The sequence below is a fragment of the Physcomitrium patens genome, chromosome 22 (assembly GCF_059467195.1).
Source record: "Physcomitrium patens ecotype Gransden chromosome 22, ASM5946719v1, whole genome shotgun sequence".
Lineage (NCBI taxonomy): Eukaryota > Viridiplantae > Streptophyta > Bryopsida > Funariales > Funariaceae > Physcomitrium > Physcomitrium patens.
This window is the reverse complement of record NC_143431.1, coordinates 9,230,724-9,247,998: the sequence shown is the minus strand read 5'-3', so window position 1 is coordinate 9,247,998 and position 17,275 is coordinate 9,230,724. Positions and strand designations below refer to the sequence as shown.

Sequence of the window (17,275 nt, the reverse complement as noted above, 5' to 3'; positions counted from 1 at the left end):
TTATGAGTATAAAGCGGTATCAAAGATTAGCAGTTTGGGTTATTCGGGGTTCTCTGTAACGTCTAGAGACTTACCGGCTGGGACAAAAAGGACTTCGGCAAGCAGTCGAAGGGCATCTGTATAGACTTACGGTATATTCTTGCAATTGTTTATATTCCAACAGTCAAAAAACCGATAGACTGTTTGAATATAAGCGAATCTCCATACTACCTTCTACAACCAGACATCCGGCACATTCTCGAGCAGGAAAGCACGTAATACGACAAAAGTGGTGAACCCGACGTGAAAGCTTGAGGTGGAAGGTATTGGATTTCGTTTGATTTTATCTTTATTTTATGGAAAACAAAAATAAAATTTTTGAAGGATTTTTGGCAGGAGTTTCTGATGGGGGTTCTTCTAAAGAACAAGGTATGCACATGGATCCGTCTATTGCTAGTATGTTTCAAGCCTTCTCATTATCAATACAGCAACAGCAAAGCAATGATCAAAAGGAAGCTTTGGCAACCAAAGCATTACAAGCAGTGGTCAATAAAATTGATCAATTTGATGGGAGGAATATTTCAAGGTATTTAAGATGTTATGTTCGTGAAATGGAATTAAATCGGGTTTCTGAGAAGAAAATGGTTGAATTATTTGGACTTGCCACGATACCGGAGATAAGAGATCATATTACATCGATTACGGATCGTTATGGGAATTCATGGGAGGTTTTTTCACATGCATTGAAAGACGAATATTTCTTGGAAGATACTGATCGCATTACTAAGAAGCTGTTTCTGGAATGGATTGAACGACCCAATAAGAATTTGCAAGCAATAGAGCTACTAAAGAAATTTGAGAGGCAGTACTCTCAATTATCGAAGGTAGAAAAATTGACATTGGAGCCGAACAAAGTTGATCTATTTCTTCAAGTTGCTGATGGAGAATTGCAAGGAAAATTAGAACTCCTTCTTGAAGACAAAGAAGAAGATGAAGGATTGACAACAAAATGGAAGAACGTTGAAGATGCGGTGGGGTTGCTTACAAAAAGAAAAAGGAGGAAGGATAGGAGTAATATTCTGAAAATAGTACAAGCACCCAAAGCTCCAGTATGTACAACACCACCAATAATGCCTATAGTTCAACCTTCGACATCCTTATCAAAGAAAGCAGATATGGGGATGGAAGAAATTATACGAAGAATGCGAGATCTTCAAATCAAATTGGCAAGACTTGAAGAGAATACTTCTACAAACAATTCGAAGAATGTTTCAAAACAAGGATATGTACAAAGATGCATTTGGTGTGATGACGCTTCACACACTAGAAAAGATTGCAATGAATTTAATAATATGATACGACAAGGAATTATTTGCTGGAAAGATGGAAAGATAGCATTAAAAGATAGGGAGGATCTTTTTCAAACCAATTTTGGCAAGGGAGGAATGAGAGCATTGGTTCAAGATTACCTAAAAGAGCATGAAACAGCAGCACGAGAAAGTGCAAGTTATGGTGCTAGAGTAGATGATGACTTTGGTGGAAGTACGGAAACTAGTGAGTTTTGGACTTTTGCCGTTTCTACAATGCAAGAAGGGAAATTACCTCGAGAAGCGTTATTGAGGATTGCAGCTACAATACGAGGTAGAACAGGTTGAGAGGATCTTGTTGAGTCTCTTTCAGTTCATGCATATATTGCTAAGAGCCAACATGAAGCTTTGATGGAAGAAAAGAGACGAGGAAATTTTGATGATACTAGAGAAGGAAATTCTTCTAAGAGGCAAACTCGAGGAGACAAGGCTCGGGAGGCAGCTTCACAAGAATTGCATGTAAAGGATACCTTAGCATCATTAGAAGAAAAAGCAAGGGAGACAAAAGATAAGGGCAAATCAATTGCTTATAAGGTACTTTCTGACATTGAAGCGGCAACAAATTTGAAAGGAGTGTTGGAAGAACGTATATTAAACGCTAAGGTGGAATTCACATTGAAAGAAGTTTTGGAAATTGCAAAGAAGGAGTTTCATGATGTTATCATTGACAGCATTAAGCGAAAGAGGCAATTAATGGGCGAAACTCGAATGAGTCATGCTATTGATGCAAGAATATATAAAGATGAAGAAGAGGTTGATATTGGTTACAAGCAACCAACAAATGAAAATAATGGGTATAATCAACAAGTACGTTTCGAAGATTATAGTGATAAGGAAATAGAAACTTTGAGCCATTATACTCGAAAGCATTGGACAAGGGCAACTACTGAGGTATTGATGAAAGTAGGAGATATAGAAGAACCAAGTATTGCTTTAGTCGACCATGGTTCTGAAATAAATCTCATGTCTAAAGATCTTTATAAGAAGCAAAAATGGCCAATTGATATGGAACATGGATGGGCAATACGAGCAACTAATAACACACGGGGCGAATTATATGGAGCTTGTCCAGATGTCAAAATTCAGATTGGGGATGTTGCGACGGAGCAACATTTCTTTGTTCAAGATACAACGTCTTATCCGTTGATTTTAGGACAACCTTATATTACGGCAACATGGATGGAAACAAAAGTACTTGATGATGGTTCTGCTTATGCAAGGGTACGTAGCGAAGATGGGAGGAAAGCTGTACAATTTCTAACAATACCTCTTAACCATGAACGGAATCGAGATAGGTTGAGGGAGAAACCATTACTAAAGATAGTTGAAGGATTTAAGGATTTTGAAGAGGTACCACTGTAAAGCGAGATTATGGAGGTACAAAAGAAGAGGTAATCTCACGAGATGAAGGTGCCTTTGATGCGAGTTTTATTGGTATTTTGGAGAATGGAAATATTATGTATAAGAAAGTTGATGATTTTAAAAGAAAAGAAAGAAAAAGATTATATGATATTGAAGGAGAATTACGCAAGTTAGGTACGCAGCAAGAAGATGAATGTGATTTGGATAATGAAGGTGAAGAAGACAAATTGGGCAAAGACATAGAGAATATATTCTAAATCAAACAGCAATTGGATAAATTGGTGGATACCGGAGGATGCACAAGTTCAGAGGGGGTGGATGCAGTGTTGTAACACGAGTATAGCGTGAAAATATAAAGAAAGGGGACTTTTATTAATGTTCAGTTATCTCGAATATTGGGAGCAACGACCAACTCCAGTGCAAATACTGAGAGGCTAGGTTCAGTCACCCAATTACAATCAGCCGGGGCTTACTGAAATGCTCCGTTCGATTCCAATAACGGGAGTCAGCAGAAAGAGAAAGGACCAATTCAATGACGGGTAAACCTGGTTCGAAGAGCCAATTGGATCCAATTTCAAGACATTCAATCCAAGTCTTACTACGAGCCTCTTAGCCAATATGAGACCTGAATTGGTCGGACAACCCAATGCAATCTTATTACGAGAAAATTCAGGTCTTACTACGGGCCTCAGCCAATCTGACGCGAAGGACCAATTTGATCCAATTACAGGAACATCCGGGTCTTACTACTGGACTCTTAACCAATATGAAACCTGAATTGGTCGGGCGACTCAATGTGGTCCCGATTACGGGGTTTCAATTCTGTTTCAGGATGTCCTGTTCTCTGTGCCATTTCAAGGAACGTTGTTTTCGGTAAAAGTATCTCTTAAAGGTAAAAATGGAGGAGAGAACTCTGACAGCGAGAGCCAATTCCGGATCCAAGACGGAAGATTGAAGAAATTTAGAGGTTAGGGTTTGAAAGAGGGGAGAATTAGGGTTAAAGGGGAGGATAGGTTAAGAAATGAAGGGGGGAGAGAATAAGTTTTTTGGGGATTTTTGAAGGATCAGAGAGCTAGCTTCATGCTTGGGGCGGGAAAAAAAGACAGAGAATTGGATTTTTTTTCTTCATAGGGTTTTGGGAAGACTGAGGCAATCGTTGCTGAAGTCAGTGTTGTAATGGTGAATCGGGAATTTTAATGAAGTGGGTTTGATTACTCTTGACTGTTTTGTGAAATCGAGTTACATCTGTGATGAAGAATTAAAAGGGTATCTATAGGATTGAGTATGCGGAGTGAATGAAATTTATTGGGTTAATCTAACGAGATAGTGAGTGGATACAAGATTGTAAGTATAAAGCGGTATCGAAGATTAGCAGTTTGGGTTATTCGGGGTTCTCTGTAACGTCTAGAGACTTACCGGCTCGGACAAAAAGGACTTCGGCAAGCAGTCGAAGGGCATCTGTATAGACTTACGGTATATTCTTTCAGTTGTTTATATTCCAACAGTCAAAAAACCGATAGACTGTTTGAATATTAGCGAATCTCCATACTACCTTCTACAACCAGACGCCCGGTGCGTTCTCGAGCAGGAAAGCACGTTATACGACAACGTATCACATGTGTTAGTAGCTTAAAGAACAAGCTAACTATATGATGCATAAATAGATAACTTACCTTAGAAGTTAAAACATGTGTTTATCAAAGTCAACACATGTTCGAGATTCTATAGAAGATCACTACATAGCTCCTAGTTAGAGAATATATATAGAGGCAAGAGTGAAGCCTCTATCACTCTTGTCAATATCTTTCTAGTCCTTAGACTTATTTTAAGACTTTCTACTCTTCAGGTCTTTAACAATAGTCATTCTAGTTAAATAATGTATTATCTTTGAATGATTTTGTAGACTTTTCAAGTGATAGAAGACTGTATTGAGATTTTCTTTCTTTGAAATTCATATCTTTGATACCAAATTCATCATCACACCAAAATCTTTTTATAATGTATCTAAGCTTTTATTCTTTTTAATAACAATTTTTTTTCTTGGAAATAATATAGCGCCACTTTTATTAATAAGTCTTTTCACATTTTCAACTTAAATATTTGATATAATATAAATATTATATTTAAATATATATTATATTATCACATTTTTAATTTAGATCTGAAGAGTAGCAACTTTGGCAAAATTGCTTAAGCTACAACAAAGGCTCATGTCATCATCCTAGCATAAAGGTTTTTATATGAAAAAGAATCTCCATAAATTTCTTCATGTTGATCACACTTGCAAGCTTTTTTAGCTTGAGATACAACAAGCAATTATATTCTATCTGTAATGCGCACTCTACATATTATAGAAAACTCAGTTGAAAAAAGTGATGTTAAATATATTGAAAGCTATAATAAAAAAAGACATAAAAATAATAAAATTAATATATATATATATATATATATATATATATATATATGCATCAAAAGTTCAATTTTATGTGAATGATATATGTGAAATATATATTAATTTAAAATTTAAAAAAATTTAAAAAAGTCTCAAATATTTCAATATTTATTATCTATCACCTAAAAACTTGTCACTTTATAATGTTTTCTCATAACCTACCGAAATCAACTCAATAAATCTAACTTTGAGCTTCCATTGGCAAACCATCTTGTGATCTTGTACCTATCTAGAAGCCCAAATTGTCAATCTTCTAGTGATGATACTCTGCCATAAATAGATATTCTTCCAATCCAATATAAATATATGTAGGAATTCATCTATAAATAGATATTCTTCCAATTTAATATAAATATATATAGGAATTCATCCATAAATAGATATTCTTCCAATCCAATATAAATATATGTAGGAATTCATTAGTGTTTCAACTGAAGAAGCAATTAGGATCTCAACAACTGGATTCTTAGAAACACACATGGCCTTAACCACTTTGCTTTCTCCAAGTTATCAAAGTTATTTCTCAATAGCCAATAAAAATTAATTTTTTTCTCTTTATCTTATACTTATATTACCTTATATAATAGAATATATATATGGAAGATAATTTTAAAATTGGATTCTATTTTTAAAAAGGTAAAAGTAATAGAAACATGTTAGTAGTTTAAAAAATAAAAATTCTTAAACATATTTAAGTAATTTAGTTTAAATAAATAAATAAAATTGCCATCTCTGAATTCAATATTTGCCAAAAAAATATATAATTGGAAGCTTCAATTGTGTTGAAACATGAACATGGATGAATTATTTCTTTAATATTTATTCATTTATTTCATTGGAAGAAAAAATAAAAAAATAAAAAATAAAAAGAAAACAAGAATATACAATACAAAAACCTCATTGTGCAAATACAGAAGATATCACAAGAGAGAGGATCCATCCCTAATATTCTCTTCTTTACATCTTTTTAATAACACATCCACTAGGTTTTAACTTTTGCCAGGGTTTTGCTTCCATAATACAACTATAGGGCTAAAGTTCTTCAAAAATGTAAAAAAGTTGGTGATGTTTCAATGGAGAATGCAAGGCTTAAAGCCCCTTTTTTTGCTCCGCATAAACATCACCTACTTTTTACTTTTCCGTTGGGGCTACTAATTCATCCATCCATCCATTTGTCATTTTACAACCTTTAGGAACTGTGTGCTCTACTGGGGAGAGATGGATGAATGGGCATATGGATGATATTGTTGATTTCATCCATCCAAGAAGGTGGAGAAGTGCTTGGAGGGGTTCCCCCTGTCCTATTTATTAAATGGCACCTTAGAATATAAGAAAGTCCTCATATATCTAAACTGTTAGGGTTACTATCAGGATTACTATTAGTACTATTAGAGTTATTATTTATGGATATGATACAGCAACATGGTATCAAAGCATGTGTGCATAAATCAAGCAAGGAAATGGAACTCATGTTATGATATTGAAGTGGATGGTGAACTCAAGAAACTAACTAGATCAATTCTTCAAAAATATAATACACATACAAGACTTGTAACATCAAAGAGTATTACTTCAATGACAACCTCAGCAAGGAAAGAACAAAAAATAAATAAAAGAGGCATAGAAAGGATTCAGGCTTCCCTGAGTGTAGTTCTTTAAAACAAAAACACAGACAGACAGACAGACAGACAGAGAGAGATACACACACACACACACACACCTGAAATTAGATTAATTATAAAAATAAAAATAAAAATAAGCTTCTGATGCTTCGTGAATATAACCCATTATTCATTTGCAATAAAATAAGGTCGAAATTCTATAAGAGTCTAATTTGCAACAAAGTCGCTTGATCTAGATGTTAACATGGAGTAGCCACGTTTAATTCCCAAGGAAGAGCACGTTTTTTTAATCCCTAAAATGAAAAATATGCGCCTGTTTTTAATATGGCATTTAAAAACTAAAACTCTGTAATTACATGCATTACCGACAATTAATTTATCCATAAATATAATGGTAAAAACATATAATTGTAAGAGCTTCAAATAAAAGAAATTAACTAGCTGTATCAGAATATAGAAAGCTGTATAAGCATGAACACAATTTTAATTAAGGGATGTGGTAAACACACTAGCTATCACAAATGTTACACAGAAAAATTACGTGCTAAATGAATTCAATTTTATAAGAATGAAAACTAGGTAGTATATTTTCACTGCACTAACATGTGGTTAATTTGAATTCAATCGTTTTGTAGAAAATTCTAATAAAACTAACTATATAAAATACAAACCTTGACTAGTGTTGTTCTTATGAATTCTTGGCAGTCAGTACATGGATACCAATTCTTCTAAATCAATTCATAAATAAAATAGAGATATCAAAGTTATGCTTGAATTGCGAACTGAAAGTTACAAGTCTTGTATGTGTATTATATTTTTGAAGAATTAAATTATATTAATCTAATTGAATAACACATCACTTTGTTGATACCATTCGTATTTGGAATAAACTATATAGTAGTTATTTTTCTTTGTTTGCACTAATGTTGGCCTTATGTTCATAAAAGTAGATGCATCAATTACAAACTTAGAACACTCTACATATATATATATATTTTAAAGATTATATATATATATATATATATATATACATACATAAAACCAACATGATATCTTAAATATATTTTGAAGAGGTGGAAATTAGTTATAATACCATTTCATCAATAGAAGTGCAAATAAAACATCACAATAATAAAACTAAAATAAAAGAATGGCATGCGCTTCTTGTAAAGTGGACAACACACAATTCAATTAAAATCCATTGAATATTTCTGTTTGTATTGAACTTTGATGTTGGATCTCCTCCTAAATCTTTCTTATAAATTAAGACCATATAATAACACAAGAAACAGCTACCAATTCCAATAAGTTTTTTGGATAAACTTATAAATGGATGTAGAGACGGACAACACTTTTGGATGGATGTACACAACCAAATATCACATATACAAATACATAAATGAACGTGTGTGTGTTCTAAAACTAATTCGAAATCTGAAACCCTGGACAAAACAAAGTATTAGAAATGCCAAATACCACTTGCTAGAATAGGTTAAACACGATAATTAAAAAGAAGTTTGTCTCATCGACCCACCTGCAAGAAAAAACCACCAACAACCAGGACTAGTTTAGTCACAACCAACTCAAGTTGTTACAGGATGTGAGGGAGTACCCATTATTATTAACTCCCTCAAAGTCATAGATTCAATAAAGCAAAGATATGCATCTATGACACCCGAATCAGGATGGAAATCGTCTTAGTAAATGAGACTTTGACATTAACCCACAAGTACCCCAAAACGGTATTGAATGAGTCAACAAGGTAAGGCAGTTATGAATGAATGAATGAATGGAAGAAAAGGAAGGATTAGTCATGCCGCAGGTGCAGATCAATGACACAGCAAGGATCATTCATTCATGTTCACACAGCTGCCACCGAATTAACCCCCTCCACGAGGAGAGCAGGGTGGTGCGATTCAGGTGGTGGATAGATTACAATGAATGGGTGCTTTTTATTTTGTTTTATTTCGTTTATTTTTCTCTAGATCCCAGGATTTGTTGGTGTGGCAGCGATGGCGAAATCTCAAGGGAAGGGGTAATGAGATCAGAAAAAGCCAAGGTTGGACCACCGCGAGCAGTAAGAAAAAAGTGGGTGTTTTCAAGGTCACCGAAAAGCTAGACCCAGGAAGAAGGTCCGTGGAGGGGGGGGGGGGGCAGCTGCATCGCGTGAATTATGTGCCGCGACGATGCAATAACGGTGTCATATTGTGGGTCGGAATCCGGCGCATGGAATTCCTGTGACTGCACAGGAACACGATGTCAGTGAGCTGTAGGGGATGATGTTGCAAGGATGTTGCAAGGATGCAAGGATGTTGCAAGGATGTTGCAAGGATGCAAGGTGGTGATGTTGTTGCAGATGATGTTGCCAGTGGTGGTTCCGGATCGCATCGACAAACGGGCTGGATGGGAGTAGGGTGAATAGGGATATGCAGGGAAAGGTAGAGAAGATGAAGACTCTCTCTCGGTTTCTGTTGTTCTGTGCAGGTCCAGGTGCGGTGTGATGTCCAGTGGGTGTGCCGGGGATGGATTCATCCAACGGTGAAATGCACGACATGGGGCTACGGCAGTGAAAATGGAGGAGCGCCTCCAGCCCCAATTAATACAAACTTGGGGTGCGCCTGCCACCCCACAGTGGAGCGTAACAGTTTGGTGGGGCTCCTCGCTAGAAGCCACGCCCTAGTTTATTGCCTTTTTCTCTGCTTTTTTATTTCCCCAAACCCCCCCCCCCTTTCCCATAAACTTCTCCTGGCTTCGTTGAATACAGTCCAGTTCCCAGGGCACTCACCATCGATGTGGAAGTTTGTTAGGCTTAGATGTAGCGACGAGGAGCTGCTCAGGACTGTGTGTGCGTGATGAATTCTTTCTTATTTTTCCAGGGGGGGGGGGGACCATGATGGAGCATGAACTACTTTATTTAGATCCTTCCTAAGGAGGCGGCCGTATCATTCTTGGGCTGAGCGCCTCCTCTATTGCCAACTTTAGCCTGTGATCTATCACATCCATCTAATCTACTTTGTAGAAATCGTTCTTGTCTCCACAGCGGGCCGTTCTCGCCTTCAAGAGTGCCTGCAACTTCGCTACCATCGCCTCCCCGCTCTTGTGCGGACGCAGCCAGCAGTTATTGTTTCACGCCCCCCGTCTCTAGTATAAGATGGCACTGGGACATGTCCTATTGTAGACGCAACTCGCCCTGGTGTAGTGTTCTGGGGTTTAGTGACCCAAGTACTTCGTTGAAGCTTAGGGTTGCCCAGCCTAGGTAGCGCTCGGCGACATGAGTCGTCCAGAGGACCTATGTTGGGTGACGGACCAGGTGCTCATGCCCGTGGTGGACGGGCAGGATTTCTCCGGAGAGGGGGACCTTTGATGAGGAATTTGTAGTTTGGGTGCTGAAAGTGTTGCATTCTAAGCGTCCGAGTGGGGAAAATGGTCACTTCATGCGGGTAATTGCCTGAAGTACCAGGAGTGCCGGTTGTTGAAGGACACTGAAGTGTGTACATTCTGTGAACCGCGGGCTAGCGCGCGAGGAAGGCGGTTCTCACCATTGGACGACCTATGATGTACTGATGAAAGGGGCAAATTCTTTAGGCATGTGATATTGGTGGCGCTCAATCAGATGACCATGCCTGTGATGCTGGCGTTGCCATCAGATTGAGCCGCGCCAATATCACATCCTTACTTCTCTATCTCTTGAATCTTATTGCATTCGTTGCTGTAATGCGTGTATTGTGTCCCTTAGAACCTAACTGTCTATTGCTGCCTCTACGCCTTTAACATCCGACGATGCTGGAATTTATCAGGCTGTCTGTATGAGGTTGGCGCAGTGTTTCATATTTGTCATGCATTTATTCTGAGTTTCTGTGGTCCCTTCGATCATTTTTCTATGGGGTAATGGATCAGGATACATGACTCTGAGACTTCCCTTTTGAACTTCTTTCGCTATTGCACCTCCATGAATTTGTAATGCTTTCCAAAGAATTTCAATGCACCCTGTCTAACTGTTAACCTGTTCTTGCACTCTACAGGTTCTTGGTGCTCAATATCTCGAGCTCTAAGGAGCCGATTCAGCCTTTATGTGGACTTTCTGTACTCATGCGGGATCGTTGGGTACAATAGTTGTTTACGCCTGGATTGTTGATACGCTGAAGTGCTTGTTGTGTTCGGTTTACCGTTTGCTTCTTTCAATGGTTGCCGCTGCGCCCGTCCGCTCCCCCAGCAATCTACTACCAAACTCACGCAAACACTATCGTGATAAGTTCTCAACCGAGTTAACTCAGGTCACGGCGATGGTTCTCCTCGTAGGTCATGATCTCGTATATTCCAGCGTCAAACTCCCCGCTGGGTTGTGCCTCCCATTTTTCGGCGAACCCGCTTGCTCGGCAGGCAGCCGCGACGAATAGGAAGTTGAGTAGCCTCGCCACCGGTTTTGGTTATAATCGCATTACCCTGTGGACTCCAAGATTGTCGGGATGAAAAAACCAAGTAACGGTGACGAACATATCGATGAAATTACCAGTAAATACCTGGAGCTTCTCAGACGTGCATTTTCAACCCCTATTGACGGCTTTCATAAATGCGTGGGTCTCCTGTGTAGGCATTTGTTGTGGCCCTAGTTTCCATATGATCGCCTTAGGACCTTAGCATGCATGTAGCATTCATTCCTAATTGCTTGACTTCTGGGTTAGCGCTGTAAAATATGTATTACATTGACCAGAGACCTGCTCAGAAATGGACATGTGGATACGTTTTGTTAGACGAAGCTTGTGAATGTAAAAACACATCATCACTATTACTTTCTATTATATCCTGTAATTTAATTGCATACAGTCAAGTCTGAACACTTCACCTAAGGCAATTAACTCTGGCGAATCATAACCACATGTGAAATTCTTCTTGCACTATTTGTCCCTATTTCACCTACACAGTTCCATATGTGGTAAAAATAATGAGCAACACTTTCTACTACGATGTTAATAGTAAACAAACTCCACTGTATAGTACCGACATGTAGTTTTATGTAGTTGGTGGAAGAGTCCCACTCATCTCAAGTGCACATTATTCTTCACTATGTGCATACTTCTGTGATGTGCCATCGTAGGCGATACCCATTTCATCAAAAAGTCTACACGGTATTGTTCCAGAATAATCACCTTGACGTAAGCGAGGTAAAGTAAATCACTTCAACTTGCGTGTTCGCAGTGTGACAATGTTGGGTTACGGACTTTAACTCTGAGTGTGACAAATCACTTATCCTTGTTTGTGCCGAACAGATTAGAGTGTATGACAAATAATGTGAATATAGCTCTTTGGAAAAGTGATCTTTGTGTGAAGAAGTATGCTAGTTACCTTGATACTATGAAAATTCCTCTTAGTCGCTATCAACATTTAAGTCTCTAATACTTACATTAACTAAACATCTCCTAATTCTTCCAATAAAATGTGCATTGTTTTACTTCGGACTTATTTAATAAGCAGTAGATCAATTATCTGGTAATTGAGCATGTGCAACTTCACATTGAAGCCTGAGTATTCATCACAATCGTCCAGTGGTGGAACTGTCACCCGAGGGACCATCTCGTGGTAACACTTGGGGAATCTGCGCATGGATTTTGACAGAATCTTAAATTAGGTATATAGTTCGTCAACTGTAGTTGCTTACAGCTACGGGAATCTTCTCAGTCGAAAAGCCAATCGGTGCCGTTCCATGTTCGATAGCATTTATGTGGTGCAACTTTAGGAAGTCTCTACATGGCTAAATGCATCGTACTTTATTCTTGTCGATGAGTCGTTAGGACCTACCAGCATTGATTTGAATGACGGCTTGCGGCAGTGTCATCCGAAAACCAAAGTGTTCATTATCGATGCTGATCAGAATAGTCTACTTTCTTCTCCTGGACAGAAGGAACTTCAGAAAAGCATCCCCCATCGAATGATAGTTTTGTGTTGATTGGGTCCTACATGTGCCAAACTTGTTCGTATTCGCTCACTCTGGCGACTGCTCTTAAGTACCTCGAAGCTTGCTCGTTTCCCTGCAGATTTCGTGTATGAAGGTCTGATCCTCTACGGAGATGAGTCCTTTGATGAATGATGCAAGCATTTGAAAATTTCATATTCATGAACTCCTTGCTGATGTTAACAGTGTGGGTGGCCGGGAATGTGGACTGACTTATTCCGTGATGCATGTGTCATTCGTGACATCTAAGACCCGTTGGAGTTTCTTGCAATTTCCTAGAAGAAACGCGGCGATGAATCAGGTTATGGGCGACTGCCATAAATTCACCTGGTATATACTGTTTCAAAAATATTCTACACCTCGTGGTGAGCAAAGTAGAGCTCATCTCCATGTTTCTTCCTTTTCCATGATTGGACTATTTTCGTTATATCATTTGTAAACTCAATCGTGGTCTAGCTAAAATTACTGAAATCCTGGCTGAAGAGCAAACACGAAAACGAAGTGTGTAACAAATTATCTAACTGTCTTTTCAACATGTGCATGTGATAATCCGAGAAATAATATTTGAGAACCTCTGTTAGCTGGCATACGGGCAAAACAGTTAGCTCAATCTTTGGTTTTCAATGTGTTTGTAGATCCCAGTCGTTACAAACGTACTTCTAATATGCTGCTTTTAATCGATTGATCTTTGTTCTATGCAAAACACTAGAAAATTGTTTCTCTCCTTTACCAATGTCAAGCTAATTATAAGTTAGAACTGGCAAATCCCTGAAGAGAATGGCAACTTCTCTGTAAGCCTTTTAATCACGGTAGAGAGTTATCAGATAGATATGCTGTTAGAATACTTTCCAGTATTCTAACGTGCATCTTGTGCACACAGGGTGCACTGCGCCAGCCGATTATCAGAGGGAGTGCCAGTCTGAGTTTTCACTGTGTTTCCAGGTGTGCCTTCAGCTAATGACTTACAGTTAGTACTCTGTATGGTAATTCTGCACTAAATGGTGTGGAAATTTACAACTAATATAATCACTCTTGTTTATGGAGCGTGTCATGATTGAGTGTGAAAATGGTACATATGATTCCGAAAACATGTGAAATGTGCACTAGAAAGCGTTTGCCATTACCATTTCCTCCGTGTTACCCGCGAAAAAGAACGCTTCTTCACAACCTTTCGAATTGCCCTTCAATAGAGTGCAAATTTGTGAATGAAATCGAAAATTGTAAATCTCGCAGTTATATCTCTTATTCATCTCATCTCAGTCGTACTTATGCTCCTATTGTAGGTTTTAGTACGTGAGAGAAGCATGTATAAATCACATGAATCATATGCATTGACTATGGGCAACTCATTCCCCAGGGATTTCGATCCTTCAACCTGGTATTGTAGTACATAAACTTCCGTGTGAATCAGTTTCGAGGAAGCTGGATATCAGGTACAGACTGAAAATATTTCCAAGACATGGTTCTTGAGGACTAGTTCTAGGTACACACACAATACAACTTGTCCTGAAATTGAGAGATACCTAGTGATTTTCTTGGTCCATTTTTAGACAACCCCATAACCGTCGAGATGGCATCCTCTGGACACTACCATGGCGGTTTTTCTCTACTTCCCACCAACATCGAGAAGGTTCACTGATTTCATCAAAACATGCAAATCTCAGAAGCTTAAAGAAGTTTTTACTTGATGGGAGAGATACACTTGCTACGTCGGAAATGACATGTGACAGGTTATGAACATGTTCACATAGGAGCTCTCTCAAAACAGTCAACTGTTGACTTGGTAAGAATTCTCTCTACCATCATTCACATAGACGAAGTATCGTATCTGAGCAGTTGGTCTGGAAGAGTTGAAGCATGCAAGATATTACTACGATGATATAAAAGCTTATCAAGTTATTACTTGTAACGATACTTTCCATGAAACTTGCTAAATGCGACTATGACCACTCAACACGATCATTGATATGTCCTTTAGTATCTCGAATAAAGATATTCTGCTCTGCATACCTCATCCTGGCAAGGCCATTTGGAGCATGAATTACTTCAGACTATTCCTGAATTGTATACCACTAATCCAAATGGTTGCAAAAATAGTCTATTGATATGTGATAAGTTGATGACACAGGAGTGGTACATTTGGACTGGAGACAGTGGGAGCTACCTACTCTTGCTCTATCTTCCAAGATGGAAAACGGCCGTCGAGTAAGGTCAACAACTAATGTGCATGCATATGCCTGGATTTTTATACCTACAGATGGAATTGGAAACCTACAACGACATAGATGAGTAATCTGCGCTACAAGGTGGAAAAACACTAACCTCGTAGAAGAGACAGGAGTGTACACAAGGTGAACACTTACACAGCATGTATCAATACTGGTAACTATGTCATAATTTACCATTTATTATTCAACTAGATTTGATTGTAGCCAAATAGAACGTCCTACATATCTGCACTGAAAAGCCGTAGTAGGGATTCAGTTTATTCGTGGTCGAGTTCTAGCGAGTTCCTGAAAAGCCTAGAAGATGAACTGGAACACATCGACCATTTCGTCCGTACCTGGCAACAGCCGAAATCTTGACAATAGTACCTTTGTGAGTCGTGATATCGAGAGGGTTGAGATTTAAATTGAAGGATTCGAGTTCCCGAGACTCATCCTGAACAAAACGGGCCATGTTTTCGCAAAATTGTTCAGTCTATCTCTGAAAAGCTATTGCAACTCATCATTACAAAACCAACTACGTCTAGGCATGATACAGGTGACGTGGGACTGATTGTATTATGCTGTCTCTGAAAAGATTTCGTCCTAACTCGCAATAGTACTGCAGACGAAATCGTCATATGAGCCTATTAAAGTCAAACAGATAAATTCATTAATGAGATGTTTGTGCCAGTCACCAACTTACATACTTTTCTGGGTCTACACGTCGATGGGGCCTTGGGCCTGTCGGTCTCGGACGTCCAAGTTGGGCGACAGCCGGTCGGAGCTGAGAGATGCGAAGAAGGAAGTAGATTTGCGAAGATGCGATGAGGAGTGGCGATGGTCAAACGCTGCACGGCTTGAAGTACCATCCATCCCAGACAAAAAGGTCTTAGCGGTCGTGCTCTAAAAGATACCAACTTCCTTCGGGAGGAAGAAGACTACAGCTCTGACAAGCAAGGCTGGCTTCAAAAGGGAACACAACGAGTCGCTCAGCAAGTCGACTGGAAAGAGACCTTGACTAGAGCAGGGTAGGACGCCCTGCTGGTGTCAAAGAGAGTCTGCACAGCACGACCATGAATACAAGAGTGTGTTTGGCAAAAGTGTGACGCAGCAGTTGCGAGTAACCGGGAAATACTAGAGGAGTAAACAGCAACTAGAGGCTATATCTTACTCGTCTTCTGCAATCGTAGATCATAGTCAGACAGGCGGCGTCGCTTTGCAACGAGGCCAAGGACGAAGAACCATCCACACAAGCTTCACAAGGCGAACTCGACCGACGAAAAATAGATGGGTATCCCATCAAAATCTGAGACACAAGAAAGAAAATCCAGACTACCTTTTATAAGACAACGACCTGCGTTCGACACACTCTTTGTCTTGCGAAATCCGAAGTACACACAATCAGGGCCTTAAGACTGCTGAATCTATGGACCGCAAAAAGAGCCGTGGGCTTCCCCACTCATGGCCTACCTTTCGCACGATTAGTGCCAAGCCAACACCAGGTCGCCTAGGTGCACGGTTCTCAAAAATATGGATTTTAATTACGATGCCTCACATTCTCTTTCTTCTCTTCGTAAAAATTCGAACTGTTAAAAGAACTTCTGAGTGCAGCTGGAGGACCTTGAACTGGGGGATGAAGTGACTCTCAGGAGCACCTGGCTCTGTAATGTGAGGAGCATTCTAGAGTAGGAGCACTGCTAGCATTTTATCCTAGGATTAAGTAATTGTTCAATTGCAGTAGTTAGGGGCACTGAACCTCACTCCAATCTCTTTCTTGTACTTGCATCGTGCATTGTTGTACTGTAATTGTTTATAGTAAATAAAAATTAATTAGAACAAATGATATGTTTACAAGTATTGATGTATATAAGAGTGGTTAGTAGGTTAATTTAAAGAGAATTGATATAGGAATATTTATTTTGAAGTTTACCTATTTTAATTATAGTGTTTAAATTATATAGAATTTAGATATTTAGTATAAAGTTTTAAGAGAAGATTGGAGCTCAAAGGTGAAGATTCAAACTACTAAGAAGCTTATTTGGAGGGATGAAAGCAAGGTATGAATGGATGAAGGTAAGAAATGAAGGTCTTCATCTCTATTGGTCAAAGGTCATGATCAATAGGCTTTCATCAAGCTATCTCTGACCATAAGAAGGATTTTGGCAATTTCAAAAGGAACATTTAAAAATTAAAAATAAGGGTTGTAAGGTTTAGAATTTGGACTACAATTTGTCTACAAAATTTAGAGGACTTGGAGTATAGGTGAAGAAGTTATAGCCATTTGAAGTTAAGGGGTGTTTTAAGATATATTATTGGTCTTTTGAGGATATGAGGAA

General features: G+C 38.6%; 1 protein-coding gene and 1 long non-coding RNA gene across 4 annotated transcripts; one reads left to right on the top strand and one right to left on the bottom strand.

The window, feature by feature from the left end:
- The first annotated feature begins 8,706 nt into the window (after positions 1–8,706).
- LOC112275293 (uncharacterized) lies at positions 8,707–11,581 on the top strand. 2 transcript variants are annotated; one of them, XR_016499962.1, is made up of 2 exons: positions 8,707–9,431; positions 10,805–11,581. It is a non-coding gene; the product is annotated as an uncharacterized LOC112275293 (long non-coding RNA). The 2 variants fall into 2 exon arrangements; XR_002967684.3 differs by lacking the exon at positions 8,707–9,431 and adding an exon at positions 10,467–10,593 and having other exon boundaries at positions 10,805–11,325.
- A 3,233-nt stretch (positions 11,582–14,814) lies between these two features.
- Positions 14,815–16,353, bottom strand: LOC112275292 (uncharacterized). 2 transcript variants are annotated; one of them, XM_090246080.1, is made up of 3 exons: positions 16,276–16,353; positions 15,647–15,997; positions 14,815–15,393 (listed from the first exon to the last, which is right to left on the bottom strand). In XM_090246080.1, exons 2-3 carry the CDS (start codon positions 15,806–15,808, stop codon positions 15,235–15,237), a joined length of 321 nt encoding a protein of 106 aa, XP_090102206.1. In that variant the 5' UTR covers positions 15,809–15,997; positions 16,276–16,353; the 3' UTR covers positions 14,815–15,234. The 2 variants fall into 2 exon arrangements, with proteins under 2 accessions (XP_090102206.1, XP_090102205.1); XM_090246079.1 differs by lacking the exon at positions 16,276–16,353 and adding an exon at positions 16,111–16,240.
- Between the last annotated feature and the right edge of the window lie 922 nt (positions 16,354–17,275).